This window comes from Lotus japonicus, chromosome 1 (assembly GCF_012489685.1).
Source record: "Lotus japonicus ecotype B-129 chromosome 1, LjGifu_v1.2".
Classification (NCBI taxonomy): domain Eukaryota; kingdom Viridiplantae; phylum Streptophyta; class Magnoliopsida; order Fabales; family Fabaceae; genus Lotus; species Lotus japonicus.
Genome location: NC_080041.1, coordinates 114887570 through 114914479, shown reverse-complemented (window position 1 = coordinate 114914479; position 26910 = coordinate 114887570). Strand labels below are relative to the sequence as shown.

Here is a 26910-nt window from a genome sequence, read left to right as displayed (position 1 = left end):
AATAATTTCTAATAATGAATGAGCCAAAAAACATTTTAACATTTTTTTGCTTATTCTTTTCTCTTCCTTAATCTACTTTTGGGGTCAAAAGTTAAGAAATGACCAGCACTGTTGCAGAACCTCAACATCAGTTAGGAAAAATCTGAAACTATAAACCCATCGTACGAAGTATTTAACTATTTATTATAATCTTGTTTGCCCCACTGAAACCATCATTATTCGTCTTGTATAGGTTACAATCTAAAAGAAATGAACTAGTGCTATGATACATAAATAAGCAAATGCAGCAATTTGACTAGGGCCACAACTAATACTTTTACAGAAGGCAGCCTAGAAACTGCAACATTGTAAATACAAGGATGGCAAAATTTTAATGCAACTATGAACCAATCAATGAAGAAACAAAATTCATCTATGATGCACTTGCCATCAAAGCAACATTGAGATACATTCATATAGTGGTTAAACTGTTCTTCACCTGTATAACAGTTGACCCTTCTCAATCAGATCTTTCTAGCTCCCGAAATTTTTTATCCCATTCGCGAGCGTCATAATCTTGCTCAAGTAAGTCCTTGTCAGTACTATACACAATTTGATCCTTCCCTATGACAGTCTTTTGGGCCATGTCACGAGCACTGATAAGCTGAACCATAATGAAGAATTGTCTCAGGGATAATATACTGTGTGAAAGCAATCTCCAATCCAACCTTCTATTTTTCAAACCAGACAAAGGTGGAGCAAGAGAAAGCATATGAAAACTAAGCTGAACTGAGCATATGGTATTGAGTGAACCCACTCATGGGATATTGATCCAGTAACCAGAAACCAACCAAAATGATATATAAATGAGATAGGTATTCATTAATATAATGGTGGAAAATTCATTTAAGAAACCGTTTCAGAAATTAATTTATTACATAATTGCATGGTCATTCAATTTATATGAAATAAATATAAACTACAAAACTAGTAAAGCAAGAAAGAAGAGAAATGAAGATAGATCTAAAACAGGTCATTTTCCAATATTATTTTTTCATAAACAGATCCAAGTTTGCCTGTATGACCTTCAAAGGAACGTTCACTTCAATTTTATATGATCAAGATGAAAGTTCCATAGTTTGCCTGTATGACCTTCAAACTCGGATTTTCTTATTTTTTCATAAACAGATCCAAGTTTGACTTTATGAACTTCAAACTCAGATTTTCTTATTTTCACAAGGGAAAAATAAAAGAAGATACCTTCTGACTCAGAGAAGTGTCAGGCAATTCAAGTACTCGTGCACACTGCAGCCTTGCTTTGTTCCTCTTTCCAATGTCAGCATTCCTCCTCCGAATAAAAAACCATCGGACAAGAGGAATCGCAAAGAATGAACCAGCATAAATCTACAAATATTATCATTCAATCATAAAGATAGCAGAGCAAAGCCATTCTCCTAATCACGAAAACAAGGATTCACTCTCCTTATCCAGAAAATATTTAATGTTAGTGCGAGGAAAGTGCAAAACAGTTGCCAAATTATCAACATATTATTTTTTCCAATTATTTTAAAGTTCTCAATATTTTCATTCTATCTCATTTAATTTAGTGCCCTTAGCCTTAGAGAAGCATCAATTGATGGTGATCAACCCCATCTATGTTTGTATTAGGTATTTGTACTATTTAGGTGATTTAGTGCTGGAACTGAGGAGAATCAATGGCAGACCTGTTGCCATGTTCTCTCCTAACCGGGCCTTAGTTCGCTCAGTCCAAGGGATAGGATAGCTTTGGGAAGACGAACACGTCGATGGTCTTTAGTTCGTTCGTTGTAGCAGAGCGAATAAGGTGTCATTGTCAATCTAAGTCGAATTCCTTGTATGAAAATGGCATTGAATTAACAAAGTCCTAAAATGGGCTTTTGTGATTAAAGAAATGGGTGCATATGATAATGGAATGTGCAAGCACTGTCAGTTATTCTCTTTGTTGTATAGTTAATGGTAGCTCTCTTCCTCGATTCAATTCCACTAGAGGGCTGAGGCAAGGGGATTGAGGTAGTTAACGCAGCTCTGAGTTCAAGGAGCGTGAATGAATGGCAATATATATTCCTATTTTTATTCAGTTTTTGAACAAGAAATGTCAGAGTTTTCCTCTCTTAAAATTAACATTGTATCTAGAGCCTTCTCTATTATATGACGAAATATATCCCAGCGACCAGAATAGCTACTAATGAGCAAACCTCGACCCCCGAAGACAGCACTCCATACAACCATGGAGTAGACAACCCGACAGTCCTCACCTTCCCATTACTGTCACAAGCTGAATGGAAAAGATTTTCTACAATGGCATCCATCTGTCATGATGTTCGAAAGTGGCAAACGCGAAAAAGACTTCCTATGAGATGCACCAGCTCCCACAAAAAGAGACTAAAAGTACAAAGGACCTAAGGCTGAAAAATAACCCAATCATTTCATGACTGATTAACTACATGAACAATGACGGGAGGATTTTCTTCTCTGTGAAACAGCAAAGAAGTATGGGATGCAGTAAACGAGGCGTATTCAATTCAGCCAATGAATACATAATGAATTGTCATCATCCTTCATGCACCTGAACATCGAGGTCAAAGTTCTCATTCTGAACACAAGTGTTCAACAACTAATACTACCATCTCTACTAGACATCATTCCAACACCCGAACACCAATTAGCACTACAATCCAAGCCTAAAATTGTCTGCTTTTACGTTTCAAACCTCAAAACTTTAGTTCAAACACTAAAATCACATTTCTATATGCAACAGTCAAATCATGAAATTATCATCTTAAACTTGTAGGAACAAAAGACCATCAAATTCTTAAAACTAGCAACATCGTCATATATTAAAATGTTGCATCAAAAAGATAATCACCAATTCCTTTTCCAATATTAAAATTGAACAACCTAATTGTTTGGAAATGAAAATACTAGTCATACCTGAAGAAGAGGAAATATGTCTGTAACAAATTTGATGAAGCTACCAGGCGCAACTGACATATCTCTTTGGATCAAAGAAAAACAAAAGTAAGGGTGCTGAAATAAAACAATATAAGAGAAAAACGAAGACACCATGTCAAGAGCATACTTCAACATGGTTCCAAGAATAATTACTCCAAACAGATTAAGGCCACCGAGGCCAACGACCATTGCTCGCTCTGATGAGGTAGTTTTACTGCAACAAAACATTCATTCACCCGTGTTATGGTTTGACAACAGAGAAAGATGACAACCAACAAGCCTGAAAAAGTACAATAAAGAACCTGAATGGCCATTCTTTCTCCTTGAAAAACTTCTCAACTCCTCCAATCATGTCTGCCCATCTTCTTCCAACATATTCTTTCCTTCTACTTTTTCCGGATGCCGTCCTCTGCAGAGATGGAAACCTATATAGAATGTTTCCCTGCAAAACAAGCAATCTGCAAGTATATATAAAAAGAGGAGAAAAATGGGAAAATAAAATCATTTCTCAGCCGTAACCGAGAAATATGTTACATGATTGGTGAAACGCAATATTACATAACAGCAAGAAATTAGTATTTGCTAGGACCCAATTGCAAGGTATGTGGGACTTGAGTCCCACATTGGAAGTATGAGATTTTAATGTGGGGTTTATAAGGTCTTGGGCTCTCCAACTACAACAGCTAGCTTTTGTGGTGTGGTTCTCCCAAGGTTCTTATCAATTGGTATCAGAGCCTTCCACCATGTCTATCAGCTCAAACGAGCGGTGCGGGTGGTGACGCCGGCATTGCAGTGTTCGCCCGGGACTAGTCAAAGGGCCAGTGCACAACCAGCGGTCGTGGGCGCCAAGGCCTTGGGCTAGTAACAATTCTATGTTGCCTCCTCAAAGAAATTTGGTAATTTGTGCAAACTAGAGGGTGACAACAAGGAGCACTTTTAATGATAAATATTAAAAGGATCATCCTGTAAACAACATCATATAGGAAATCGAAGAAGTGCAGAAGGTCACAAGTTATAGTGTTTTAATCCATCATATTGTCTCTATACCTTCTCATCAACATCAGGCTGACCATCAAATCGTAAGAGCACAGGCAAGATATAGGATTCATCATCCTGGAAACATCCAAAGATACAAGGTTAAACATAAGAAAAATAAATAAAAACAGAGAATAATGTTATATGATAAACAATGTGAGGGGCATTCAGTAAGAAATATAACAAATGTCAGAAGTTCAGAACAATGAATAAGAAAATACAGTAACCCAGAAGATCAACCACTCATGCGTCTTATTTAAATTTATTTACATACATACTGTAAAGAATCTTGCTACCCTCATGCAAACTAAGGTAATTTATTTACATACATACTGTATAAATTATATAAACTGTAGAAAAAGTTGAGCGTAGTAGCCATCCCGCTATGCACTATACCGCTATAACATTTTTTGGGCAGGCTACTATGCATCGCTATTGTAGTAATACTTGGTAATCTAAGCTAAAGAATGTCTTGTCCGGCTGTGTCCAAGCCAATTTTTTAAAAAATGGATACATAAAAACACGTGTAAGATGTGTGTCATCATGGTGTCAAATAAGTGTCTGTGTCAGAGACTTGAGTTATTCTAGTTTGTGAATGTTAACGAGGGAAAATGGGAGATGGGAGTTTGCAATGGTTAATTACTGTTAGTTTGAATTTTGAACGGAGTGCAGCCTAATACAGAAAAAATGGCATGCAGTCTAATAATGCAATACCTTAACGGAGGTTAGTGTAATTTACTCAAATTGAACAAATAAAACAGAGATGAACGTTAAATGAATTATTATAAACTACCCTCAGAAGTCAGAAACTATTACAGCACAATAGAAGTAAATAATCACAAGTCATAATATAACAATTCAAGAATGGTTCATGGCAACCTCAATTTAAAAAGCCTCAATTTGATATTAAACTTCTAACTTCAGTATCTACAAGATACACAATATTGAACTTGTTGCTTCATATATATTATCAACAACTAACAAGAATAAAAGTATCCTAAATGGAGAAAAAAATAGAATAAAAGCCAATTAAAATATAAATAGAATATGTCATGAAAGTTTATCATGTTCAATCCCTAGTCATATGTGCGACAGATAAATAGGTTGGAAAAATACATGGACAGAGGCAGAACAACAAACTAATTTATACCAATTTAAAATTATTTTTTTATTCTTCAAATTTTCCTTAATAAGGGAATTACCTTAATCCTCTCTGTAGAATCTATGTCAAGATATGGAGCAAGTTCTTCAGCTGCAACGACACCACCATTAGATGATATGTATTGCCCAATCTGTGCATAAGACAAGCAATGTGGAACAATCATCAGAGGAAATAAACATACTTAGGTGGATGACAAAAAGATAATGAAAAATGATTTTAAAAAAAAAAAGGCATTATGTAGAGTCTTGAATTTGGGTTGGACCTAACTCTACCCGAAAAGCTAGCTCGTGAGTGAGCATTTCCCAAGCCTTTATAAGGACTTGTTTGGCCACATCTCTAGTTAATGTGGGACCTTAACACCCCCTTCCACTTATACCAAGGAATGGACATCAGGAGTGTGGAGATGATAGAACTGATTCTTTTATGGAAATGTCCTAGCCTTTATACAGACTTATTTGGTCATATCTCTAGACAATGTCAAACCTTAACATACAGAATCAGTGGGTCGAAGTAACATAATAGAGTGGAATGTGGAACCAAAAAATATTACAAATTAAAAAAAAAAAAAAAAAAAAAAAAACAGACCACTGAATTCAGTCCTCAATTATTACCAACTTCCATCTCTCTTCTTCAATTCCTTGATTGGGATCACCGTCTCCAAATACAAAGGAGAAGACCTATGAAGAAACAATATCAAAATCCCATTTCTTCAGTAGAAAATAGGAATAAAAAATGAGAAAAAAACAATGTAATCATTTGCATCACTTACCGATTCAATGAAGTTCATTTTGTCATCATCAGTTTGCATCCTTTGATTCCTTCGCCTCCTGTAGTAGTATGGATCCCAGTACCTTCCATGGTATAACATCGATACGTCACCAAATATTACATGAAACTAGATATGTATGCACGAAGACTATTTTTTTAGTTGCGTGAAACTAGCTAAGTATGCTACAGAATGAAACTATGACTGAAGAAGAGTAGAACTCAATTCAAAGATTATAGTAATCCAACTTCCCCTATGCTTTCATGTAAATACACTTGAGCTCAGAGAAATGTTGAGACTTTATAAAATATAAGATTGGGCCAACTTCATAGACACCACTTTTTAGAGCAAATGGGATCATAAATTCATACATAACCATGAAAGCATTACAAGTATTACTATTTATATGATGAGTGCTAACTAAAACAATTTCTGTAGAACCACTCTCTCACTGCTCCATCTTCATCTCTTGTCTACCTTTAATTTTCTTTTTTCTCAGGCTCATGAATGCAAACAAAAGGAAGAATGCAAAACTTTCTCAGCAACCAGTTTCATGTATTTTAAAAATTCTGGTTAGCACAAAAACCACATGAACCAAGAAGAAAAATATTCAAGAAATTTTCCACAAAGTACAATTCCTACGCTAAAAAAGAGAGTCCCACCTCCTCCTACCCGCACCCACATCCCAAAATATATTGAAGTAAGAAATTACCAAAATATATCTACTGGATTAAAGAAGAAGGTGAATCCTGAATCATATGATCTGCCTCGCCTTCCACGATTGTCATCTTCACTGTAATTACACAACATTATTAAGGCATTGACACCACATCAGCTTTCAGGATGAATGATAATTAAAGTTACCAAAGTAATGAAGAAGTACCTTCTACTGCTAGTTAAAAGAGCAATTATGGCGGTATAAACAATAACAATCGATGCAATAAGTGTTGTCCCAAAAGATACTCGTATCAAGTATTCTCCTGCAGCCTATGATTAGTGTTTTCAACGTCAAGATCATAAAACAAACACAATAAGTGACAAAGAGGAGCACTAGCAACACACTCTTCTGAACACACTCCCTATGATTTACTTTATTTTAAAAAAAAAATCAACTAAAAAATGTGCTAACATTTTAAGAAATAAACCAATCACACATAGTGTGTTAAACTGTTAAAGAGTGTGTTGCTAGCATTTCTCAAGTAACAAAACAGCATCAACAACAACATTCCCCAATACCTTAGCCTTTTCGATCAAAGGTTCAGCCTTAATCCTAAACGACTTGGCGGCAAGTTTAGACCGATAATCTTTGCGAAAAACATATAAAACATCCCCTTCATCTGAAACCTACAGAGAACAACTTGATACAATTATGAAAACTGAAAAAGAACAAAATAACACATCTTCCATTTATTTCCCATTTCTAAATCATAATCACAGTCCACAATGAATATATAGTAAGAATTAAACACACCCAAAAATGGATAAAAATTATTTCACCTCTAAGAACCCATCTGTATCAGCAGCAAGAGCTTGCAAAGCTTTCTGAGCTTCAACCAACTTGAGCCCAGCTCTACTAGCCACATCCCCAATGGTGACCCTTCCTCCAGAAGCATCCACAGCCTCCATCGTTCGCTTCCTCACCTCCGTGGGCAACTTATCAGTTTCCACAACCCCTCCAGGCTTGATCCATCGGTCGCCATCGACAGTAGCCCTGGGTACCAAACTCCAAACCCTCCTCCTTGGGGTTCCCCACAAACCCTGATTTTGCAGAAATTGGAAATTGCTCTTCGATGATGGTTTAGCAGTGTGGTGTTGTGATAAGGGAAGGGAAAGAAGTCGTGTGCGAGAGTGGAAGCGCGGTGTGGGTGTGGTGATTGTGGCGGTGAAGCAGGTGGAGATGGTGGCCATTGCCGGGTGGTGGTGGCACTGACACCGGAGAATGGAGGAAGACGAGGTGTTGTGTGTGTTTAGGGTGCATTGAAGGCGGGAGGATGAGGCTTGTGCATTGACGTGTTTGGCCTCACACCATCTCATCATAGTTGTAAAACCAAAAAAATCTAATGAGGTTTGTTTCGAGAAAAAAAACAATTTGTTGACATTTTAAAATTTACCTTGCAGGAAAAATAATTAAGAGGTGGTTTAGGATAGGCGCTCTAGCTTGGCCTAATTTTTTGATTATAGATGCTGCGAGAGTAGCTCTACATAGGGCCTCTAAGAGTAAGTTTATCGCTGAGATTTGGGGTTGTGGCGTTTGTCTGTGGAGGAAGTTTTGCCATAAATCGAATGAGTTTGCTAGTTTTTTAGACTTGGAGTCGTTGGATAATAGTAGGAACGGGTGAACCCGTGTTGAACCCATTTGACTCCAGGTGCGGTCAAATTGAATTTTGATGGGAGTTTCGTAGAGGAACGTGATTGTACAGAATTTGGTTGCTTACTTTGTGATGCTTGTGGTGGTTGGCTCTTCGGCATTGAGGGCTTGGAGCACGGTGGTAATCCTTTTGTTGTTGAGGCCCTAGCTCTTCGCTAGGGTCTTTCCTATACTTGGAGTTGAGACTTTAGACGGGTGGAATGCGAGACAGATGGATGCGATGATGAAGCCAACTCTGACCGTTTTGAAGCAAATCTCCGGAAGATAAAGGTCATGTTGTGGCGTGATTGGTAGGTCCCATCCAATGCATTTCCATAAAGTGTAATACAGCTGCTGCTCACTTTACTTGCTCCTTAGCACTTTCGTTTTTTGTCTTGTTTTCATATGTAAAAAAAAATTAAGAGGTAATTTATTATAAAACATTATAGTGTGCCCATAAAATATTCATCTATATATTTTTTTCGTTTTCAATTTAACCGACCAAATATTTAATTTTTAAGAAAAGGCCTTTTAATATCAATTTAAAAAAACTTTTTAAAGTTCTTTTTATTTGTTTTTAAAGGTTATTTTACCCTCAAATTTTGGGAAAATTTGGGTTCATTACTTATTGGAAAAAACCAACCGTAATTATTCACCAATAGAATTTATTCTTCAATTTTTATTCAATTAAATATTTTTTATTTGTGAAGTTAAAGCCTTCTTTGTTGAATTGCTGTCTCTTTTTTCCATACATCCCTAAATTCTATCACGTGAACTTTTCTTTCTCATAAATCATAATACATTTTGATACTCTCATGTATGGCTCCATCCAAACGTGAAATGTTAAGGAAGAGAATGATTTAATACATTAACCAGAAACAATGCTCAAAGACCGTGACATCAAATTGAACCAAGGAAATAAGTTGTTCAGAGACTTCCTCAATCATGATAAAATTACTCAAAGTACATAAAAGAAAGTTTAGTCAATACACCACAATAGAGTTAATTACAAGATCTATGAACAAATAATAAATCAACAAAATCAAAAGAAGAAATCAAGTCATGACAATCGCTAACAAACCAAGTAAGAGGGCCCTCCAGAATGTATTTTTCAAGCCTCGAATAGGAGCATACAATCTGTCTCAAAATAGACCCGGTAGAAACAAAGATCAAAAGCATGGGAAAGAACCCAACGAAAGTGCATAGCCTCTGCAAGAACAAGATATAAGACTGCTGGAGAAGCTGAGGTCGCCTCAACAAGGACATCACCATTAGAATCCCTGCGCAATAAAACCAAAACTTGTTGAATCAGACAACTAAACAGAAGCATCAAAATTAACCTTCACCAACCTAGAGAAGTTCACATCCAAATAGATGGAAGCTCTCTTGATTCATAATAAGGAAGAGAGTGAATTTAGTGACATAAACAACGTCAAAAATTATAGCCAATGTGTTTCTGTTATATACGTTAGATACATCTATCCACACATATATATCCAAACTCCAATGTGTTTCTGTTATATACGTTAGATACATCTATCCACACATATATATCCAAACTCCAATGTTTCTAAAGATAAAGCTACTAAGGAACTTTGGCTCGCTGCAGCATCATAACTCTTCTTCTACTAACGCTCTCCACATGCTCACCAAGTTTTGCAAGATGAGCCATCCTCTTTTTCCATAGTTCAGAAGGGGCTGATTGATTTGGCTTTTCTTCAGGCTCAAGTGGATCGTCTTAAACCCAAGCAACAGAGGTTTCTAAGTTATCAATTCTCTTCCTACCTCCCAGATTTCCATCAGATCTTCATATTATCAGGAAGTTTTCTGTTTCAAAGTCATGACAAACAAGATAGAGAAATTTGTTTCCAAGAAATAATTGCCAACAGGCTTCTGAATATTCAAAAGGACAAGACAGTGACTGAATAGTTATGAAACAGGTGTTCTTGTTCATATGATTATCAGACAGTAGCTTCACTTCCTGATAGATATATATTTTCAAAGTATCAAAATAATTATGTACACTAAGAATATACTCAAACATGTTGGCACATGCATACTGCCTTAGCACTTCAGGCTAAAGTTAGTTTTTTGTTATTCTTTTTCTTTTGGTACTTTCCTAATTCCTCATGTCATGAGTGTGACTAACTCTCCCCCAAAACTCAACTTAATTTTGGTGAAAGAAACATGAATGGTTTAATATCTATACCCATACATGACCCCCTTGCAAATTGCCATTAGGACTTAGGCCTGGTCAAACCCTAGACATAGTCCATCTTAATTCTTTTCCTGAAATCATAATTTAATCAGAAGAAGTGGGTGAGTTGAGGTGTTAGAAGAAACCTGAGTTTCAGAGTCTTCATGCAGATAAGCTAACCCATGAGCTGCTCCTAGTGCTACCTCGAGTCTTGTTTTCCAAGGAAGAGGATCAAATGCTTTATTGAAAAGATGAGACTCTAAGCTTTTATTTGACATAAATTCATATACAAGTAGTCTTTGGATTCCTCTTTCACCATCCACAGCACAGTAACCGACGAGTTTGACAAGATTTGGGTGTTTTACAACACCAAGAAACTGCACTTCTGCCAACCATTGTTTATGACCCTACATGACAGATGCATAAGAAATGATTCAAAATTAAAATATTATCCTAATACGACCATAATCAGCATTATAAAAAAGGGAGGAAAAAATCGCAGAAAGGGAAGAAAAAAATAAATCTCTATCTAGGAATTCAGATTATGCAGAACCTGAAAATGTGCATAAAACTTTAAAGTATTTAGGAAAAACATATCTGTCCAAGACCTTATTTTCCCTTGCAGCCAAAACAAAGAGATGGTAATTTTGTAGTGATTCACAAATATGTGAATTGTTGTTTTGTGTCATACTATCACGAACTAACTATTCCAAAATTTTCATCCAAAAACTCAAGATTTTGGGATAGTCAAGAGTGAAGATACTCTTCAAGAAACATATGCCGCTGATCAAGTTTTGCCTTTAGAATTTAGATCATCCAGGACTAGCCCTCCATAGTCCATACATTAATCATGTGCATAATACACTTAGTTCAACATACCCCCTCAAGCAGGACCATACATGTTAATCATGCCTAACTTGCTACAATGATACCAAACCCAATCCTACTCACTGCAAATGCTTTAGTGAAAATGCTTCAGTTTTAAAATGTCCAGTAGATAAAACTTAGTCACTTGCTCAATCTTTTCCAGAATAAATTGGCAGTTTATTTCAATGTGTTTCATTTTTTCATGAAACATTGGGCTAAGGCAATGTAGATAGCAACTTGATTATCACACCAAGGTTTTACATGATTTGTTTTCCTGAACCCAATCTCATGTAGTAGACAATGCACCCATTTCACAAAGTTTGAGGCATTGCCCAACATTTGAACTCTTCACTTGACCTTGCTACTACATTTGCATCATGTTTCTTGTTATTTTCAAGAAATCAAATTTCCTCCAAGGAACACACAATAATCAAAGATTAATTTCCCACGAAGGAACATGTAATACCCAAGTATCCATGGAAAGTTGGGAGCTACTTACTCTGACTGCTCACATTGGTAACAAAGGCCAAAAGATCGAGACATCAAACCTTGTGTAATTTATTCAAAATAAATCAACAGAATACATGTTATAAAAAAACTGAACTCTCTTTGCTTGGAAAGTTGACTAAGTAGTAAATTATTCACAAGGAGTGATTTGGGTACCTTACCTGTAATCCATTCTGGTTAAGCCTTTTAATAGCAACTAAAGTAGGATCACCATTCCCATCAACAGCTGGTTTGATTGAGCCTTTATATACACTCCCAAATCCCCCTTCTCCTATCTTCTTAAGCCTACTGAAGTCATCCGTTGCAAGGCTGAGCTCCCTGAAGGAAAAAACCTGCAAATTGTGGGGCTTCTTATCATACAATTCTTGGAGACCACGAGGCGAAGATGAAGAGCACGAAGACTTGGTGACTCTTTCATCCCCTGAATACTGAAATTTCTCTTGCTCTTTCAGTTCAGGTGCTGATCTTTGCTTCCACTTCTTGGATTTGTCTTTGAAGTAGTAAAAGCAACCCATTACATACAATTTCAATTCAAAAAGTCCTTAGAGCAATGAACTTCAACAGTAAATTACCAATGGCACCACCTAAAAAGAGAATAAAAACCATTTGTAAGGAGGAAACAACCACGGAATCACGGTGGAAAGCCATGGTGAAGCTAAAATTACGATGGACAGAAGCAACTTCTCGTACCTTTTGCAACTCTCCATCATGATTTTGGCTTCACTGTGGTTTTCCACCATATATCCAAAGTCCAAACATGCATGCCCAAATGCATTAATACAGTAATATGCAAGAGTGGCAATGACGTTGAAAACATCTGAAACCCCACATAGCAATGTGCAAAAAAATTGGAAAAAGATTGAAAAACAAAGAAGTAATCACAATTTCACCCACTTCTAAAGTGGATCAGAAATTGCCAATACAAAGACTCACCCACTTCTTCTTTTTGTTGATTTGCTTGTTTGTGATGGAAACAAAGAAACGAAACTAAAGAAAGAAGAGACGTTGTTGTGTTGGATTAATTAATTAAACGAAGAAGAAAACATAAAAAATATGGTTGACTTGCTTGGTTGCTTCGGGTGGTTTCAATGGAAGAGACACAAGTTGCTGTCCTAAGGTTGAACTTGGTGCGGAACAAACGGTCACTAGTCAAATCTTGATATTCTTGCTGTCACTATTTAATCTCTCTAAAAGTGTCATATCTTGTATATACGCTTGAAAAAAAGTAGTTTGATCTTAATATTCATACATCCCTAAGAGATCTAAGTAGAAGAAAATTCTCATTTAGGAGAAATCCTGGATAATATTTGTTGAGGAGAAGTCATGTAGAATACTTGTGAAGAGGAAGCCATTAATACTTGTTTAGTGAAAAATCTTGATGGATACCAAGACCTTAACGTAGCCTATCAATTTAGGGTGAATCAAGATAAAATCTCTTGTGTGATTTTATTTGCTTTAGTTCTTTATTGTTTATACTTATCTCCTACATCAAACTCTTTTGTGAAAAGTTTTAAGAACGTATATTTGTTTTAAAATGTTGTTTTTCGAAGGCACAATTCAAACCTCATTTCTTGTGTCTTTGCATTATTTATCAGATATAACCAATAATATATATATAATGGTATTTTGGTTCGGTACTGAGTTATTCTATTTTAGTGGGTTCTATCTCTTAATTTGTCACCAATTTAATCATATTCTTGTAAAAAAAAAGTTTAATCATATTCAAACACTAAGGTACCTTTTTTTTTCAAATTAATGATATAAAACGATTTTTTCGTAACAGAATAAGTTGTGTTTTGTTTTGCAAAAAACATATGCATCGAATTAGGTTAAGACGTGGGCCTGAAGCTACAACGGGTTCGGGTAAACCTGAAACCTGATGGGTTGGGTTTGGGTTTGGGGAAGGCAAATTCCGAGTCCAACCCAAGTCGTTGTCACCGTAAGCGGGAAAAGAGGGTTTAGCCAGCCTCCTGGTAGTTATAGCCCTTCTAGGCGAGTAACTTGGCCATAGGCCGCTGGTTAGGATAATCATGTAGGTTAGAGGTGTTTTGGATCGTTTCTTTATAAGGCTCAAAACCTCATGTGGATTTGATCTAAGGTTAGCTCCTTACCCACTATAAAATGAAAAGACCTCTTGTAAATAAGACATGTTCACATTATATTTAAATATGGCGGTTGCATGCTTTAGAAACTCTAACTTTTGATTAGGATTTTGGTTTGATCTCTATCACTGTTTCCCCTCTAATTCTTCAAGTTTTGAAGGGGAGACAAAATTTGGAATGATAGTTGTTAATTCCTTAAATAATTTTTACATTGAACACATTGATAGAAGATAAAAATGTTTATGTTGAGTCTACCGGCTTCTCAACAAACCTGAACAATTTTACAAAATCAAGAGTTTATTTTAAGACAGTTCAAGAGAAATGCCTGAGAAATATACAATGGAATTAATACAATAGAAATATTTCCACAAAAGAAAAAAAATCCCATAAATCACCCTAATCAATTTTATTTGATTTCTATTTTCTAGACACCAAAAGCTTTCTATTAGCTGGATATATACTCCATATATGTTTGAACCACATTTTCATGTAGCCGTATATGTGGGTCCATTTGCTGTTTCCATTGTAGGATCACCCACCACTGGATTCATGCCCTCACTATTAGCATTTGGATTGTTAGATGGTGTATGCTTCGCAATTTCTTTTTCAACCCTCTCCCCTGCTTTTGAAACATGTAGGTCCATTTCTGCTTCAGCCTCTTTTGCCAACCTAACCTCACGAGCTACATCCATTCTAGCTTTGGCTATGTCCTTCTCAGCCTGCAGAAACAAGACGAATTTATATATTATGAGTGCTTGAAATTTTCAAGGGCTCAATGGCCTTTTTATTTGTTCTCAAATATGAGTTTGAAAAATGATTTATATAAAGATTATATGGATACTAGTCCGAATATTGAAAATTAAATTTAGGCTTAATCCTCAAATTAGTCCCTGTCTTTGTTTCGCCGTCTGAACCAGGTCCCTGACCGGAAAAATTTGTGGCATCAATCCCTCTTGTTCAAAAATGTTTGGAGCCAGTCCTCGCCGGAGCTCGGAGCTCCGGCGAGGGATGAAGTGGCATGCTGACTGTGTAAATAAATGTGACGTGGCACTTAAAAAAATAAAAAAATAAAAAAATAATATAACTTAATATAATAAACACATAATTAACCCAATTAAACTTAATCTCATCCTAAGTCTAAACCTAAACCTAAACTAACTAAACATTCCTAATTCCCCAGCCACCCCCAATTTCCCAATTCCTCAATTCATCAGAAAGTGAATGAAATTAGGGTTCATACCCATTTCCCCAATTCCCCATTTCCTGAATCTGGTTCATACCCATCCGCACGCGTTCTCCTCTTCTCTTCTCCTACTTCCTCTTCACACCAGTTCCTCTTCTCTTCTCCTACTTCCTCTTCACACCAGTTCCTCTTCTCTTCTCCCTGAATCGCGTGCGTTCCTGTTGTCTTGAGCCTTGAAGAATGAATTCTTCATCCGCTTCGTCCTCCCGTTCCAGGACAATGTCTGCAAGTGGAAAGGCCAGGTGTCAATGTGGTCTCACTCTCATCATCTACACAGCTGGTACTCGAGAAAACCCAGATAGGAGATTTTTGAGGTGCAGAAGATGGCAAGTAAGTGAATGAATGTATTTAATTGAGGCTTTTTAATCTCATGGTATTCATCTTGTAACCCAATTGCAATATCTGCTGCAGTTTCCAGATTCTTGTGGTTTCTTTTTCTGGATTGATGAACCACTTATGGGAAGAAATGCAGCTCAGGGAAGGCATGCTCAAGTTGAAAGTGATGCAATGAGTTTAAATTCTGAGATTGGTAATGGTCCTGTCACCTCTGTGCATGTTCTTCCTGATTTGAATAAAAAGATTAACAAACTCAAGAAGAAGCTTGAAGTTGAGAGATTCCAGAAGAAGATTGCATGCTTGTTCACTGTCCTTGCAATGATGGTAGCAGTGTGGAGTTTATGTATTAGAAAGGGTTGAAAAGTTTAGTTGAGGGATGGTAGTATGGAGTATGTAGGCTAAGGAAGTATGGAGTATGCCTGTATCTTGTGTATGGAAGTATGTAGGCTAATGAAGTATTTTGTATATCTATCATGTACTTATTGCAAGGATTCCCTGAAGTTAATGAAAAGAAGAATAGTTGTTGGGCTACTATTGATGTCATTTATTTCTTTTGGTTCACATTGAACTTCATTCATTATACACATTGAATAGGCTCATTGAATAAGATTAAAATGACACAGCAAAAAGAGGCATCTAATTAGAATTAGGTTAACCATCAACAGCAATACATAAGGAGTTAAACTACTCCACTAGTCATTGTTTGAACAAAGATGAAAGGCTAGGATAAAACATAGCCTAAAACATAATCAAAACACTTATAATTCAGCAAGTTGGTGGCCAAAGTAAGTGGTCTACATACACCCATAAATAATACAAAAAAAGTAAGGGGTCGACCATAGTGGCCATGTGGTCCATATTCTACTGCTTCAGAACCATGTGAACCATTAAAAAAGTTTGAAAGATTCCCTTGCTTTTTTCATACACTAAAAAAGCTTTCCCTTCATCCAATGCAAGGTCAAGTTGATTCCCCCATTGCTGTGTCAAGGACAACACTGCACTGTGTTGGTAAAGTTTCTCCATCTTCAATAACTTGGTCTCTTGTGGCTTCTGGAATCTCAGTTGCAACCCTCTCAACAGTACTGGAAGTCTCAATCTCCATCTGAACTTGAAGGACAGAACCAGAAGTGGATGCTCCTCCCTGATTCCCAGTCATGACATATGAAGTAGTAGCTCCTCCATGAGTCCCTGCATAGATCTTATGCCAATTTTCATCCACAGATCTTGGATCTTCCACTACCTTTTCTTTCTGAAATTAAATTCAATTGTTAGCATAATTTTTACCAGTTACTCATTGCATAATTTTACCAGAAAATGAATTATTATAATACCATTTTTCCAGAATTAAGAGGGAGTGAGGCAGTGACATTAGGATTGACAGGCTCCCTTATAACAATCCCAGGAAGAGAGCGGGGCTGAGGCATTACAATTAACTCTGGGATGTTCTTGCATCTTGTTTTATAATGTCCATACTGCTTGCATCTACTGCATTTTTTAAATCCCTTGTTCTGCAGAAATAAACAAGATCCATCATTATAGGTTTCATATTTTTTGAAGCAGTGTTTGAATTAATTACCTTTGGTTTCTTCTGAGCAGTTGTAGGTTGAACTCCATCATCTTGTGCAGTTGAAGGTTGTACTCCATCATCTTGTGCAGTTGTAGCTTGTGTTTCACCTGGTACAGCTTCATCAACTTCTGGTACAATTTCAGATTGCTCTTCTGGAACAGGGTTCTTACATCCTCTCTTGTTGTGCCCATATTGCTTGCACCTACTACACTTCCAAGTTGCACCCCCCCTCTGTAATTTAGTTGGGTTAGGATCATTTTCATATGGGTCTCTCCTCCGCAATTTCTTTGGCCTCCCTGCACTTCTCTTATACATGGGTGGTAGAATGCACACAGGATCATGAGGGGTGACAATCCACTGGTTAGGGCCAGGTAATGGAGTCACATAATTTTCATATGTTGCATTGTAGGCTTCCCTCTTGTAGCAATCATCTACAAATTGTTTAGGATCATTGCCATTGAAAGTAAGTGCAGATGCAGCATGTCTACAAGGAAAGCCATTAAGTTCCCAGAATCTGCAGGTACAGCTCTTATCCTTCAAGCTTATTACATGTCTCTCCAAAGTGATAGTATGTCGAACCTCATACTTTTGAGCACCAACAACCCTAGGGATCCAATTCTTAATGTGATCAACCTCATGTAATATCCTCTTCAATGGCCTAGGCATGATCTGTCCATGATGCTTGTGCAGCTTCTCCATCATCTGTGGAAACCTTCCCATTACATAGGTCCTAATCCACTCCATCATAGTTAAAATAGGCTTGTCCCTAGCCAACATAATTGCTGCATTGAAAGCCTCAGAGAGGTTGTTCATGACCACATCACATCTTGAGTAAAGGCTAAATGCATGTCTGCACCAGCTTGAAGTTGGCTTCTCCATCAACCACTGATAAGCACTTTCATTGGCATCCTTTATCAGAAGCATCTTTTCTTTCCAGGCAGCTTCATATGTAGCCTTGGCAGCACCCATCATCAGATCTCTTAAAAGCACACCACCTCCAAATTTAGTTTTCATATTTGCATAGAGATGTCTCACACATAGTCTATGTTCACTACCATGTAGCATATCTTCTTTGAAAACCTCCATCAAACCCTATGATCACATAAAATTTGGCAAAATCATGACAATTTCTACATTAAGGCAGACCAGTGACCAAGAAAAGCATGACAAAAATCTAGACAAATTATACAAAAGCATGACAAAGAAAGAAAAAAAAAATTACCTTTTGTTGATCTGAGATAAAGACCCATCTTCTTGATCTTTCAGGGTCAATGTCATCCATCAATAGCTCCATAAACCACATCCAACTATCTTTTGTTTCAGACTCAACCACACCAAAGGCTAGTGGGAAGTACTGCTCATTGGCATCTCTAGCAACTGCAGCCAACAAGATTCCTCTATGTTTAGTCTTCAGATGGCATCCATCCAAGCCAATGAATGGCCTACACCCAGCTAGAAACCCTCTCTTACAACCATCCAAGCACATGTAAAATCTGCTGAATCTAGGAAACAAAGTGCTTCTTGGTGATTCAAAATTAATTTTACATGTGTTTCCTGCAGCCCTCTTCCGCAATTCATTGCTAAATCTCCATAGAAGGGTATACTGCATTTCAATGGCTCCCTCAACCTCTTGAATTGCCAGCTGCTTACCCTTCCATGCTCTGTATCTGGTTATACCAGTGCCATGGTTAATTCTGAAGTCATCTACTATTTCATTTGTGCTGATTTTATTCATTGTACTCACTTTATTCAACAGCTTGAGCTTCACCCACCTCACTGTAGCTGACTTATTATCAAACACTCTTGCACAATTGTGCTCTCCAACTAGAGTTTTGATTCTGAAAGTCTCTTTATTGCCAACCTTGCTGCATAAGATGACAAATGGACAGCCCTTACTTCTGCACTTTACCCTACACCTTATGCTATCATTTTTCATGTATTCGAATTCTCTGCCATTAGTAACAAAGTGATCATGTAGAGCATCTTTGAACTGTAGTAGTGATGAAAAGTCCATTCCAAGGCTGAATTTGAAATCTTGGCCCATTTTTTCCTTAACAAACTTAGGGAACCTTCTTCTAGGAACATCTTCCACCTCAGAATCAGTTGGCACACTCTCTAGATCCTCACTCTCATAACCTCCTTCAGAATCTGATTCATCCCCAAAAGCTAGACCCATACCTTCTTCACTTCTACTACTAAGCATCTGTTTGATATGCTCATTCAAAAGAGCCTCTGCCTCAGCAAAAGATGTGTTGTCCAATACATCTTCATGCCCTAAGTCTCTTTCTTCATCACTATCCTGAAGCCTTTCTCTTTGCACAGAAACATCACTGTCAGAATTTTCCCCATCTCCATCAATAACTTCAGGAACATTGTTGTCAGGGCTTATGTTCTCAGGACCAACAACAACATCTACCTCAGGGACCTGCTCTGTACCAGGAACATTGTCATTTTCAGGACTTATGTTCTCAGGAGCAACATCTACCTGAGGAACATTGTTGTCAGGACTAGTGTTGACATTCACAGGCAGCTCAACTTCCATCTCATCATCGTCAGAGAGAACCACTAAGGAAGGCTTGCCCAAATATTTTGCTCTAGTCACCACAGCTTGTATACGACTGGACCTTCTCACACATTTCATCTTTGTTGGTAGGACCTTATTCATTTGTGCTGAAACCTTGTTATTTTGTGCTGGTACCTTGTTGTTTTGTGCTGAAACAGTGGGAACAGAGGGAAGCATGGCAATAGTGGGAACATTGCCAACACTAGGTTGCTCTTGTGATAGATTTTCTACAAACAACAAACCTTGACCAAGTGTGCTCGCATATTTAGCAAATTCAAGAGCATCAGCATCAGTTTTGTAATCCCTGAAGACATGTCGTTCAGCATCCTCAGCAGTGACCCACCATAACTTAAACTCCTTGTATCCCATCCCTTTCACAATGGCTACAGTGTCAAAGTAGGACCATATGTCTTCATCTTGATCAAGAAGCTCAGTTCGACCACCACCAAAGTAATGCAGGTAAGGGGCGGTCCCAAACAAACCACCATGACGAACAATCAGTGTAAACACCATCCTGCAACTCCAGAGAAGCCAAATAAACATTTATCCCTAAATAGCAACCCTAAACGAAAAAACCCACCCAAACAAACCATAAACCCTGAACCACACAAAACCAAAAGGAAACCCAAAGCCTCCAAGATAACAGCCAGTCGAACAAGCTTGTTCGTATTCGAAGAAGAGAATGTGGCTACTTACTTAGTAATCGAAGACAAAGAGCCTTGTCCTAAACGGTGACCTTCTCGAACGAACAACACCAGCACAGCATAAGGAAGAAGCAGCGAGAGGAAGAATCGGAGAGAGGAAGAATCGGCGAGAGGAAGAGGATTGATTGCAGGGCTCGAAATGGAAGAAGAAGAAAGAACTAGGGTTCTTCACGGTTGATGAATTGGGAAATTGGGGATTGATTTGGGAAATTGGGAAATTGGCTGGGGAATTAGGAATGTTTAGTTAGTTTAGGTTTAGGTTTAGACTTAGGATGAGATTAAGTTTAATTGGGTTAATTATGTGTTTATTATATTAAGTTATATTATTTTTTTATTTTTTTATTTTTTTAAGTGCCACGTCACATTTATTTACACAGTCAGCATGCCACTTCATCCCTCGCCGGAGCTCCGAGCTCCGGCGAGGACTGGCTCCAAACATTTTTGAACAAGAGGGATTGATGCCACAAATTTTTCCGGTCAGGGACCTGGTTCAGACGGCGAAACAAAGACAGGGACTAATTTGAGGATTAAGCCTTAAATTTAATATATTGCAACTGACATGTGCTCGATAATTTAGATGTGTTTTTTTCTCTATTCTACCATTTAAGTGAGCTCTTTCAAAAAAAAACTTTTAATTTGATGCCTTGTGTGGTTTGGATTCTCTCCAACCGCTCGAGGGAGTTGCCATTGCAAATCATACATTTAAGTCATTAGGGATTAATTATTTTTCATCTCAATCAATGGTCATAAAAGTGTTGTTCCAAACTCCCGGCCAACTCATAAACTCATTTAATAGGTTGGATTGCATGAGAATTTAAAAGAGCCTTAAGAACCATGATCATTTATGTATATCCTCCCCGGCCCCCACCTCTTGGTCTTTTTCTCTCTTCTTCCATCTATCTCTTCACTCCACCTCTTTTCCACCCAAAAGTATATGCGAAGGAAACATATTAGGATCCTCTCAAATCATACAACAATGACAAGAATATACAATTTATCTATCTTCATAAATATTTAAAGTATCACACTTATTTAATGCATATGAAAAGAGAAATACACTCAAATCTGTACCGGTGGATCAATATAATCAAGATAAATGTATTGGGAATTACTCTGAAAATTTATAGATAAAATCATTTATCCATTTAATTAGATGGGATTGTTTAACCCCTCCACATTATAGTATTATGAACATTACCAATATAATGTTCTATGTACCTTCTCTTCAGCCTTTGTTTCTGCCTTGACCTTACGCATGGTAGTCATATCATGTAGCTTATCCTTCACAGCCTGCATTTTTCTTAATTTGGTTTTTTACCTTCTTATTTCTTTCAGTTTAACTTAAAAGATACTGCAAATTCAAACTATATAAGAAACACGACTAGCTATATAATCATGGGTTCTCATTATCTCCGCCTCTTTCTCATTTTTGTGGCTCTTTTGGGTAGCATTTGTCATCTATAAACAAGTAAGGAAAATTTTGCGGATCACAATGAATGGAAGGTTAGGGCCATTTTGTGGATCACATTCTATTAGGATCATTCTGTGGACAATAGTCAATGAAACTTCAATAATGTCCATGTTTAGACAGATTAGTGTTCAAATCCACTAATAACCCTTTCGTTCAGAATAGAGCGCCCACACGCCTCTAACAAAAATATTAAAATTTATTCCAATGGTATCTTGGTTTATGCTTTTTGTTTTTATGAATATCTTGGTTTATTTTTAGAACATACTGTAGTTTACAAATGTATTTATTGATTAATGTGGGAATTAACATAAAATCCTTTGAAGGCTCTTAAATTTAGTGTTTTAATATTGAGAGTTGAAGATCAAGAACGAGAAGAACTTGTAGATATTTTCTTGGAAAGTTCAAAGTTAAGAACTTATAAAGCATTAACTTATGCTTCAAAATTGTTTTTAGGTCCAGTGATTAGCGTCGACACTGACACTAACACTACTTAGCGTTGGCCACGCTCACACTAAGCCATTGTGAAGGTGAAATATAGATAATAAAATTTTGCATTAGCCTTTTGAGTATGCTCAATCGATTAGTCAACTCTACTAGCATCAGTGAGGCCAACACTAATTTAAAATGATTTATCAATGAAACTTGATGTATCATTATGTTAAACTCCTGATCATTTTGTACATTTGTTAGTTATTGTACTCTTCTCATATCTGATGTAGATTAATTAGTGCCCAGGGTGGTATCTTTTCTGTGTTACTCTCCCGTCTACTAATGTCTTGTGGGAAGGTTGCAAGCAGGGGATTCACAGGGTGGTTTGAACTTACTTTGCTAGTTCTTATAAAAGGAAACAACTCTTGTGCTTTTGATAAATTCAATCCTGGCTTAACAAAAATAAATATTGCACTTTTGTTCTCTGATCCATCGTAGTTGTGATTTGAGAGTTTAGGAGTCATTTTATTGACAAAAAAAAAAAAAGGAGTCATTTTGATCCTAGAATTTTATTAAGTGTTACAACAAGTCTTTCCGTTGGTAGGACGTCCAAATTTTAACAGAGTTGGCTTAGGTGACCTTCATTTGATGACATGTACCTCCAAGTGGATGTCATGTAATTGCCAAGTGAGACTGGGGCCAACTGAACATTAAGGTTAAATCATAAAACACAATTAACCCTAAAAAATAAAATCCCTGAAACATGCATATCACACATTACACAAGTAGAACTATCTAAATACTTATGAAAAGTGAGATACACATTTTCACATAACTGTCATATGACATGAAAAGATACTAATACATCTCTAGTGTAAGTAACTAAATCTGCATGAAACAATTCTTCAATTTTGACAAGTGAATAAGTATTCATTAGCAGTGTTCCCTTCCCTTTGGACAAAAAACATATCATACATTGATCAGCTATCCAAGAAAGATAAGCAACACTAACTTCTGGGAATTCCAATGTACTGCTGTTCCCAGGTAAGCTCGAAAGAGAACAGGAATTCACGGTTTTATCTGTAGGATGAGCACACAAAAAATAACAAGTGTAAAGAATCAACTTACAAGTGCAGCAAGAAAAATAAACTGAAATCCAAACAAACACAATCCAAGGCTGTACCAATCTCTTTTAGAGAAAGCTCATACATTTACAAACAGAAGATACATCTCAGCTTAAAGATTGGCATGTCAGATACATGTTTACTGCACTGAACTCAAGAGTTCTTTCTGTTTTTTAGGTTGTTTTTAAAATCCAATACAAGCAGCTCGCCACAAGTGAAAACAATCTTTGATGCAGATTAATGTTTTAGAAAATAAAAATTCTATTCAAAATAAGTTACTCAATTACGCACTATCTATTTATGATGCAGTGAACTAGGCAATCCAGTTCTGTTACAAAAGCAAATAGCTTAACCACATATAAATTTCTTTCAAGTCTCAATATTTGGGTAGATCTACATTTTAGAAGCCATCAGTAATTTCCAAATATGCAAGGGAAGACACGAAGCTCATCATTCTAGCAGTTCTTTCTGCTTTGCTTGTCCTAAATTGTAAACTATGCTATCCAGTATGGATATCTAAATGAAATGTGCATGAAAATAACTGGAAAAGGTTGAAATACAAGGTAATTCAAAATTTATATATGCGAGTACTATGGACGTGGCCAGTCCAAATGAGGGTAAAGCAATAGTGACTGAGAGATGCGCAAGTACATACTATCTTGCACTGAAAACTGGTTCCATATCAGGCGATGGCTGTGTCTTTCGAGTGTATTTGAGTAGCAAACCTTCTGAAGAAAGACCCGGTACACTTAGATCACTGAAACATTTAAAAAGAGGAATCAGTTCAAATGTCAGAAGAGATTGAAGCAATTTAAGGTACAAAAATTATGAGACCTAAACCTGATATATGGCTGCAGATCTTTCCATTCCCATTTCGGCCGCTCTCTGAAAAGAATGGAGAAACGTTCAGCTGGAGTGGAAGGCAGCGAAGAGACACTGAAGGCGTGAACCCATGTGTCAACTCCAACTTTCTCTGTCAATACCTCTCCTTTCACTAGATCAAACGTGGGCTGCATTCCATCTGGAGTTATCTGCCTCCATTCATCCATAAAACTCTCTAACTTCCTCTTACCTCCTTTAAGGATTTTTTTAGCATAATGTATGCATACCTTCTTCTCATCCAACTTCCAGACACAGCTGTTTATGAAATCATTTACCTTCTCACCATATACACGCAAACAATGCCTTGCAAGTACTCTAGGAAATCCATCGGATTCCAGCGTTGTCATAACTTCATCTTCATTAAGAGCATCAAATGACCAGTCATTCAACACTGAATTTCTCAAAAGTATTCCCAGAATCATGTCCATGTAACTCTCATCTACTAATCTCCAAAACCCATTAATCTCCACAGCTGAAATAGCCTGCAGTCCAGACCTTAATTCCTCATCACTAGCTTGAATATTGTCTATGAGATCATTCCAGCTATATAATCCAGTTATAGGTGCTTCATTCTCTTCTAAATTTTCCATGTCATTCTCCTCCAACCTGTAAGGGTTCTCTGAAAGAAGCAATTTAAGTTTATCAAGTCTTGGCGCAACCTCAACAAGCTCCATACTGCCAGGGACAACTTTGATTACAGGTGCAACAACTTTCTCCTCATAACTATTACTATCATTCTTTTGTAGATTGTCACAATATTCTGATTGATTAGCTGGTGGTACAAGCAAAACAGAATTGGAAGTTCCAACAAACTTCATAGCATATGTTTTGGATGGAGTACAAAGAAATGCATCCTCTTCAGGCTGTCCTCTTAAGACCACCCTAAAATGGAATAGAAACCATGTTAAAAGTTGGGGAGGGAGAGGGTAGGGAAAGCGTTACAAATAACTGAATGTTGATCACTACATACCTTTCATGCAGAAGATCTGGGAGAAGTTTCTCGTCAAGCTCTAGAAAGATGAGATCATCATGAGGTCCAAAAAGAGGGTGATATGCAACAGAAATTGATGATCCAGGAGACATATTTTTAAGTACTTCAGCTCCTCCTGAAGCTCGAAGTGGTGGTTCCATTTCTTCTCCTCACTAAGTATAAAGCATTAGAGAAAAAAAGTAAAAAAAGAAAAAAGACTTCCTCACAGACTAAATAATGCCAGAAGTCATGGAAAGAAAGAACACAAGTTTGCATCTTCTTAATTCCTCCACTACTAAGGCCCGTTTGGAAGAGCTTATCTTATAGCATAAGCGCTTATGCAAGTGTTTGGGAGAGCTTATGTAAATATCTTATGGCCTACCTATAACTTGTTTAGAACTTGTTTTCATAAGCTGTTCATAATAGCTCATCAAAAAGAGCTTATGCTTATTCATAACTTATTTCAATAAATTTCTAAAAATAGCTCATGAATAAGAATTAAGTTGTTTTCCTAAATGCAACCTGAACAGTTCAAGTCATTGTCACAGAAATACAGCTTAACTAAAATAAAGGACAAATTACAGTTTGACTCAGAAGAATAGTATTAGTAGAATTCAATGTAAGGTTTTTTGATACATTCACAACCACTTTACCTTTCATCTCATTTTCATTTTTCTTCATATCTTTTTTTTCCTATCACACTGACTATCCAATCTCTCACATGATGTGGGTTAAATTAGGGCGTGAATGCATACTTTTTCTTTAATGTACGACTAGCTTTCATTTTGACACCCAACTTTCTGCAGAAAACTCATTTTACTTATCAGTGACCTAGACAAATTTCACTCAAACCCTAAAGGACCTGTTTAGTGGGATAAAAATGGGAGAATGAAATTTGCAAACTGAAATTGAGCAAAGATATATGTTTGATGAAAATGGGACCTGAAATCAAATGAGTGAGAACTCACCTTGGAATATCGGTGACGCTACGGAACACGATTCGCTCTTGGGTTTCTTCGTTGGCTGCGTCGATTTCGAATCTGACGGTGAAGAGAGAGAGGCGGTAAAACTAAAATAGGGAAACAGCGATAACACTTCTCGCGCCTAAATTGATTGTCATTTCGACTGCCTCAGTTTTTTTCTTCTTCTCTTTATTTCCATAAAATATAAATAGCTTATATTAATTTAATTAAGTCTTTTTCATGTTTCAAATCAATATGGAGTTTGAAAATGTAGATTTATGAGTGTTTACGTTTGAAAGAAAGAAATATATTTAAAGATGAATATGTGTTCTTAAGGTTTTTTTTTCTCATTAAGCTTAGTGTGATAAACACGCATTTTTTTTATAAGAATGCATGGCGGAGGTCGAAAGGTGAATTAAAAGATAAATCTTTGGTGTATGTGATTCTGTACATTGTACTATCTTAATTTCACTTCTTATTTTGTTATAATTGAATCTGATTTTTTTTTTAATTAGGCTTTCACCTTCAAGATTTAGTTGGCATTAATTCATTTGTAATAATTTGATATTGTTTCACTTGAATAGTCTTGGTCATTGATTTGCTGAATTTGTTTTTTTGATAATACTTTATTTCTGACAGACTTAGAAGTGAAGAACCATTTAATTCACCTCATCTTAGGCGTGTTATCTACTAATGTTTACAGTTG

The 26910-nt window shown here is 36.8% G+C and overlaps 6 protein-coding genes across 9 annotated transcripts; 1 reads left to right on the top strand and 5 right to left on the bottom strand.

Annotated features, from left to right (window-relative positions):
• Nucleotides 1-143: 143 nt before the first annotated feature.
• LOC130729514 (uncharacterized protein At5g03900, chloroplastic) lies at nt 144-7975 on the bottom strand. The gene is made up of 13 exons (XM_057581288.1): nt 7431-7975; nt 7170-7277; nt 6817-6920; nt 6646-6726; nt 5937-6018; nt 5779-5844; nt 5208-5297; nt 4018-4083; nt 3273-3412; nt 3098-3184; nt 2950-3013; nt 1240-1383; nt 144-643 (listed from the first exon to the last, which is right to left on the bottom strand). The coding sequence occupies exons 1-13, from the start codon at nt 7968-7970 to the stop codon at nt 500-502; spliced, it is 1716 nt and encodes a 571-aa protein (XP_057437271.1). The 5' UTR covers nt 7971-7975; the 3' UTR covers nt 144-499.
• A 1251-nt stretch (nt 7976-9226) lies between these two features.
• LOC130729513 (probable serine/threonine-protein kinase PBL19) lies at nt 9227-12968 on the bottom strand. Of its 3 annotated transcripts, none has more exons than XR_009016028.1 (5): nt 12785-12968; nt 12013-12435; nt 10624-10884; nt 9931-10107; nt 9227-9560 (listed from the first exon to the last, which is right to left on the bottom strand). XR_009016028.1 is itself a non-coding variant. In XM_057581287.1 (4 exons), the coding sequence occupies exons 2-4, from the start codon at nt 12364-12366 to the stop codon at nt 9552-9554; spliced, it is 624 nt and encodes a 207-aa protein (XP_057437270.1). In that variant the 5' UTR covers nt 12367-12435; nt 12785-12962; the 3' UTR covers nt 9227-9551. The 3 variants fall into 3 exon arrangements, 1 of the variants encoding a protein (XP_057437270.1); XR_009016029.1 differs by lacking the exon at nt 12785-12968 and adding an exon at nt 12542-12778; XM_057581287.1 differs by lacking the exon at nt 9931-10107 and having other exon boundaries at nt 12785-12962.
• Nucleotides 12969-14232: 1264 nt separating this feature from the next.
• On the bottom strand, nt 14233-21724 carry LOC130729512 (late embryogenesis abundant protein 6-like). Its single transcript, XM_057581286.1, has 2 exons — nt 21585-21724; nt 14233-14672 (listed from the first exon to the last, which is right to left on the bottom strand). Exons 1-2 carry the CDS (start codon nt 21660-21662, stop codon nt 14439-14441), a joined length of 312 nt encoding a protein of 103 aa, XP_057437269.1. The 5' UTR covers nt 21663-21724; the 3' UTR covers nt 14233-14438.
• LOC130729511 (uncharacterized) lies at nt 15247-16240 on the top strand. The gene is made up of 2 exons (XM_057581283.1): nt 15247-15526; nt 15608-16240. Exons 1-2 carry the CDS (start codon nt 15377-15379, stop codon nt 15890-15892), a joined length of 435 nt encoding a protein of 144 aa, XP_057437266.1. The 5' UTR covers nt 15247-15376; the 3' UTR covers nt 15893-16240.
• LOC130729510 (uncharacterized) lies at nt 16422-20890 on the bottom strand. The gene is made up of 4 exons (XM_057581282.1): nt 18322-20890; nt 17109-18191; nt 16864-17040; nt 16422-16781 (listed from the first exon to the last, which is right to left on the bottom strand). Exons 1-4 carry the CDS (start codon nt 20203-20205, stop codon nt 16491-16493), a joined length of 3435 nt encoding a protein of 1144 aa, XP_057437265.1. The 5' UTR covers nt 20206-20890; the 3' UTR covers nt 16422-16490.
• Nucleotides 21725-22982: 1258 nt separating the features above from the next.
• Nucleotides 22983-26377, bottom strand: LOC130729509 (uncharacterized). Of its 2 annotated transcripts, XM_057581280.1 has the most exons (5): nt 26211-26377; nt 25243-25415; nt 24231-25154; nt 24046-24147; nt 22983-23346 (listed from the first exon to the last, which is right to left on the bottom strand). In XM_057581280.1, coding segments are annotated over exons 2-5 (1188 nt in total). In that variant the 5' UTR covers nt 25404-25415; nt 26211-26377; the 3' UTR covers nt 22983-23345. The 2 variants fall into 2 exon arrangements, with proteins under 2 accessions (XP_057437263.1, XP_057437264.1); XM_057581281.1 differs by lacking the exon at nt 22983-23346 and having other exon boundaries at nt 23371-24147.
• Nucleotides 26378-26910: the final 533 nt, after the last annotated feature.

Excerpts from the sequence above, each read along its gene's own strand:
- LOC130729511 (XM_057581283.1), top strand. The coding sequence starts at position 15,377 with ATGAATTCTTCATCCGCTTCGTCCTCCCGTTCCAGGACAATGTCTGCA. Across the intron at positions 15,527-15,607 it reads TGAGGTGCAGAAGATGGCAA|TTTCCAGATTCTTGTGGTTT; the intron begins GTAAGTGAATGA and ends TATCTGCTGCAG.
- LOC130729510 (XM_057581282.1), bottom strand. The coding sequence starts at position 20,205 with ATGTTTATTTGGCTTCTCTGGAGTTGCAGGATGGTGTTTACACTGATT. Across the intron at positions 18,192-18,321 it reads TTATCTCAGATCAACAAAAG|GGTTTGATGGAGGTTTTCAA; the intron begins GTAATTTTTTTT and ends ATGTGATCATAG. Across the intron at positions 17,041-17,108 it reads CTGCTCAGAAGAAACCAAAG|AACAAGGGATTTAAAAAATG; the intron begins GTAATTAATTCA and ends TTATTTCTGCAG.
- LOC130729514 (XM_057581288.1), bottom strand. The coding sequence starts at position 7,970 with ATGATGAGATGGTGTGAGGCCAAACACGTCAATGCACAAGCCTCATCC. Across the intron at positions 5,845-5,936 it reads AAATGAACTTCATTGAATCG|GTCTTCTCCTTTGTATTTGG; the intron begins GTAAGTGATGCA and ends GTTTCTTCATAG. Across the intron at positions 3,185-3,272 it reads GAGAAAGAATGGCCATTCAG|TAAAACTACCTCATCAGAGC; the intron begins GTTCTTTATTGT and ends GTTTTGTTGCAG.
- LOC130729512 (XM_057581286.1), bottom strand. The coding sequence starts at position 21,662 with ATGCAGGCTGTGAAGGATAAGCTACATGATATGACTACCATGCGTAAG. Across the intron at positions 14,673-21,584 it reads AAACAAAGGCTGAAGAGAAG|GCTGAGAAGGACATAGCCAA; the intron begins GTACATAGAACA and ends TTGTTTCTGCAG.
- LOC130729509 (XM_057581280.1), bottom strand. The coding sequence starts at position 25,403 with ATGGAACCACCACTTCGAGCTTCAGGAGGAGCTGAAGTACTTAAAAAT. Across the intron at positions 25,155-25,242 it reads CCAGATCTTCTGCATGAAAG|GGTGGTCTTAAGAGGACAGC; the intron begins GTATGTAGTGAT and ends ATTCCATTTTAG. Across the intron at positions 24,148-24,230 it reads GATCTGCAGCCATATATCAG|TGATCTAAGTGTACCGGGTC; the intron begins GTTTAGGTCTCA and ends TAAATGTTTCAG.
- LOC130729513 (XM_057581287.1), bottom strand. The coding sequence starts at position 12,366 with ATGGGTTGCTTTTACTACTTCAAAGACAAATCCAAGAAGTGGAAGCAA. Across the intron at positions 10,885-12,012 it reads TTAACCAGAATGGATTACAG|GGTCATAAACAATGGTTGGC; the intron begins GTAAGGTACCCA and ends TCTGTCATGTAG.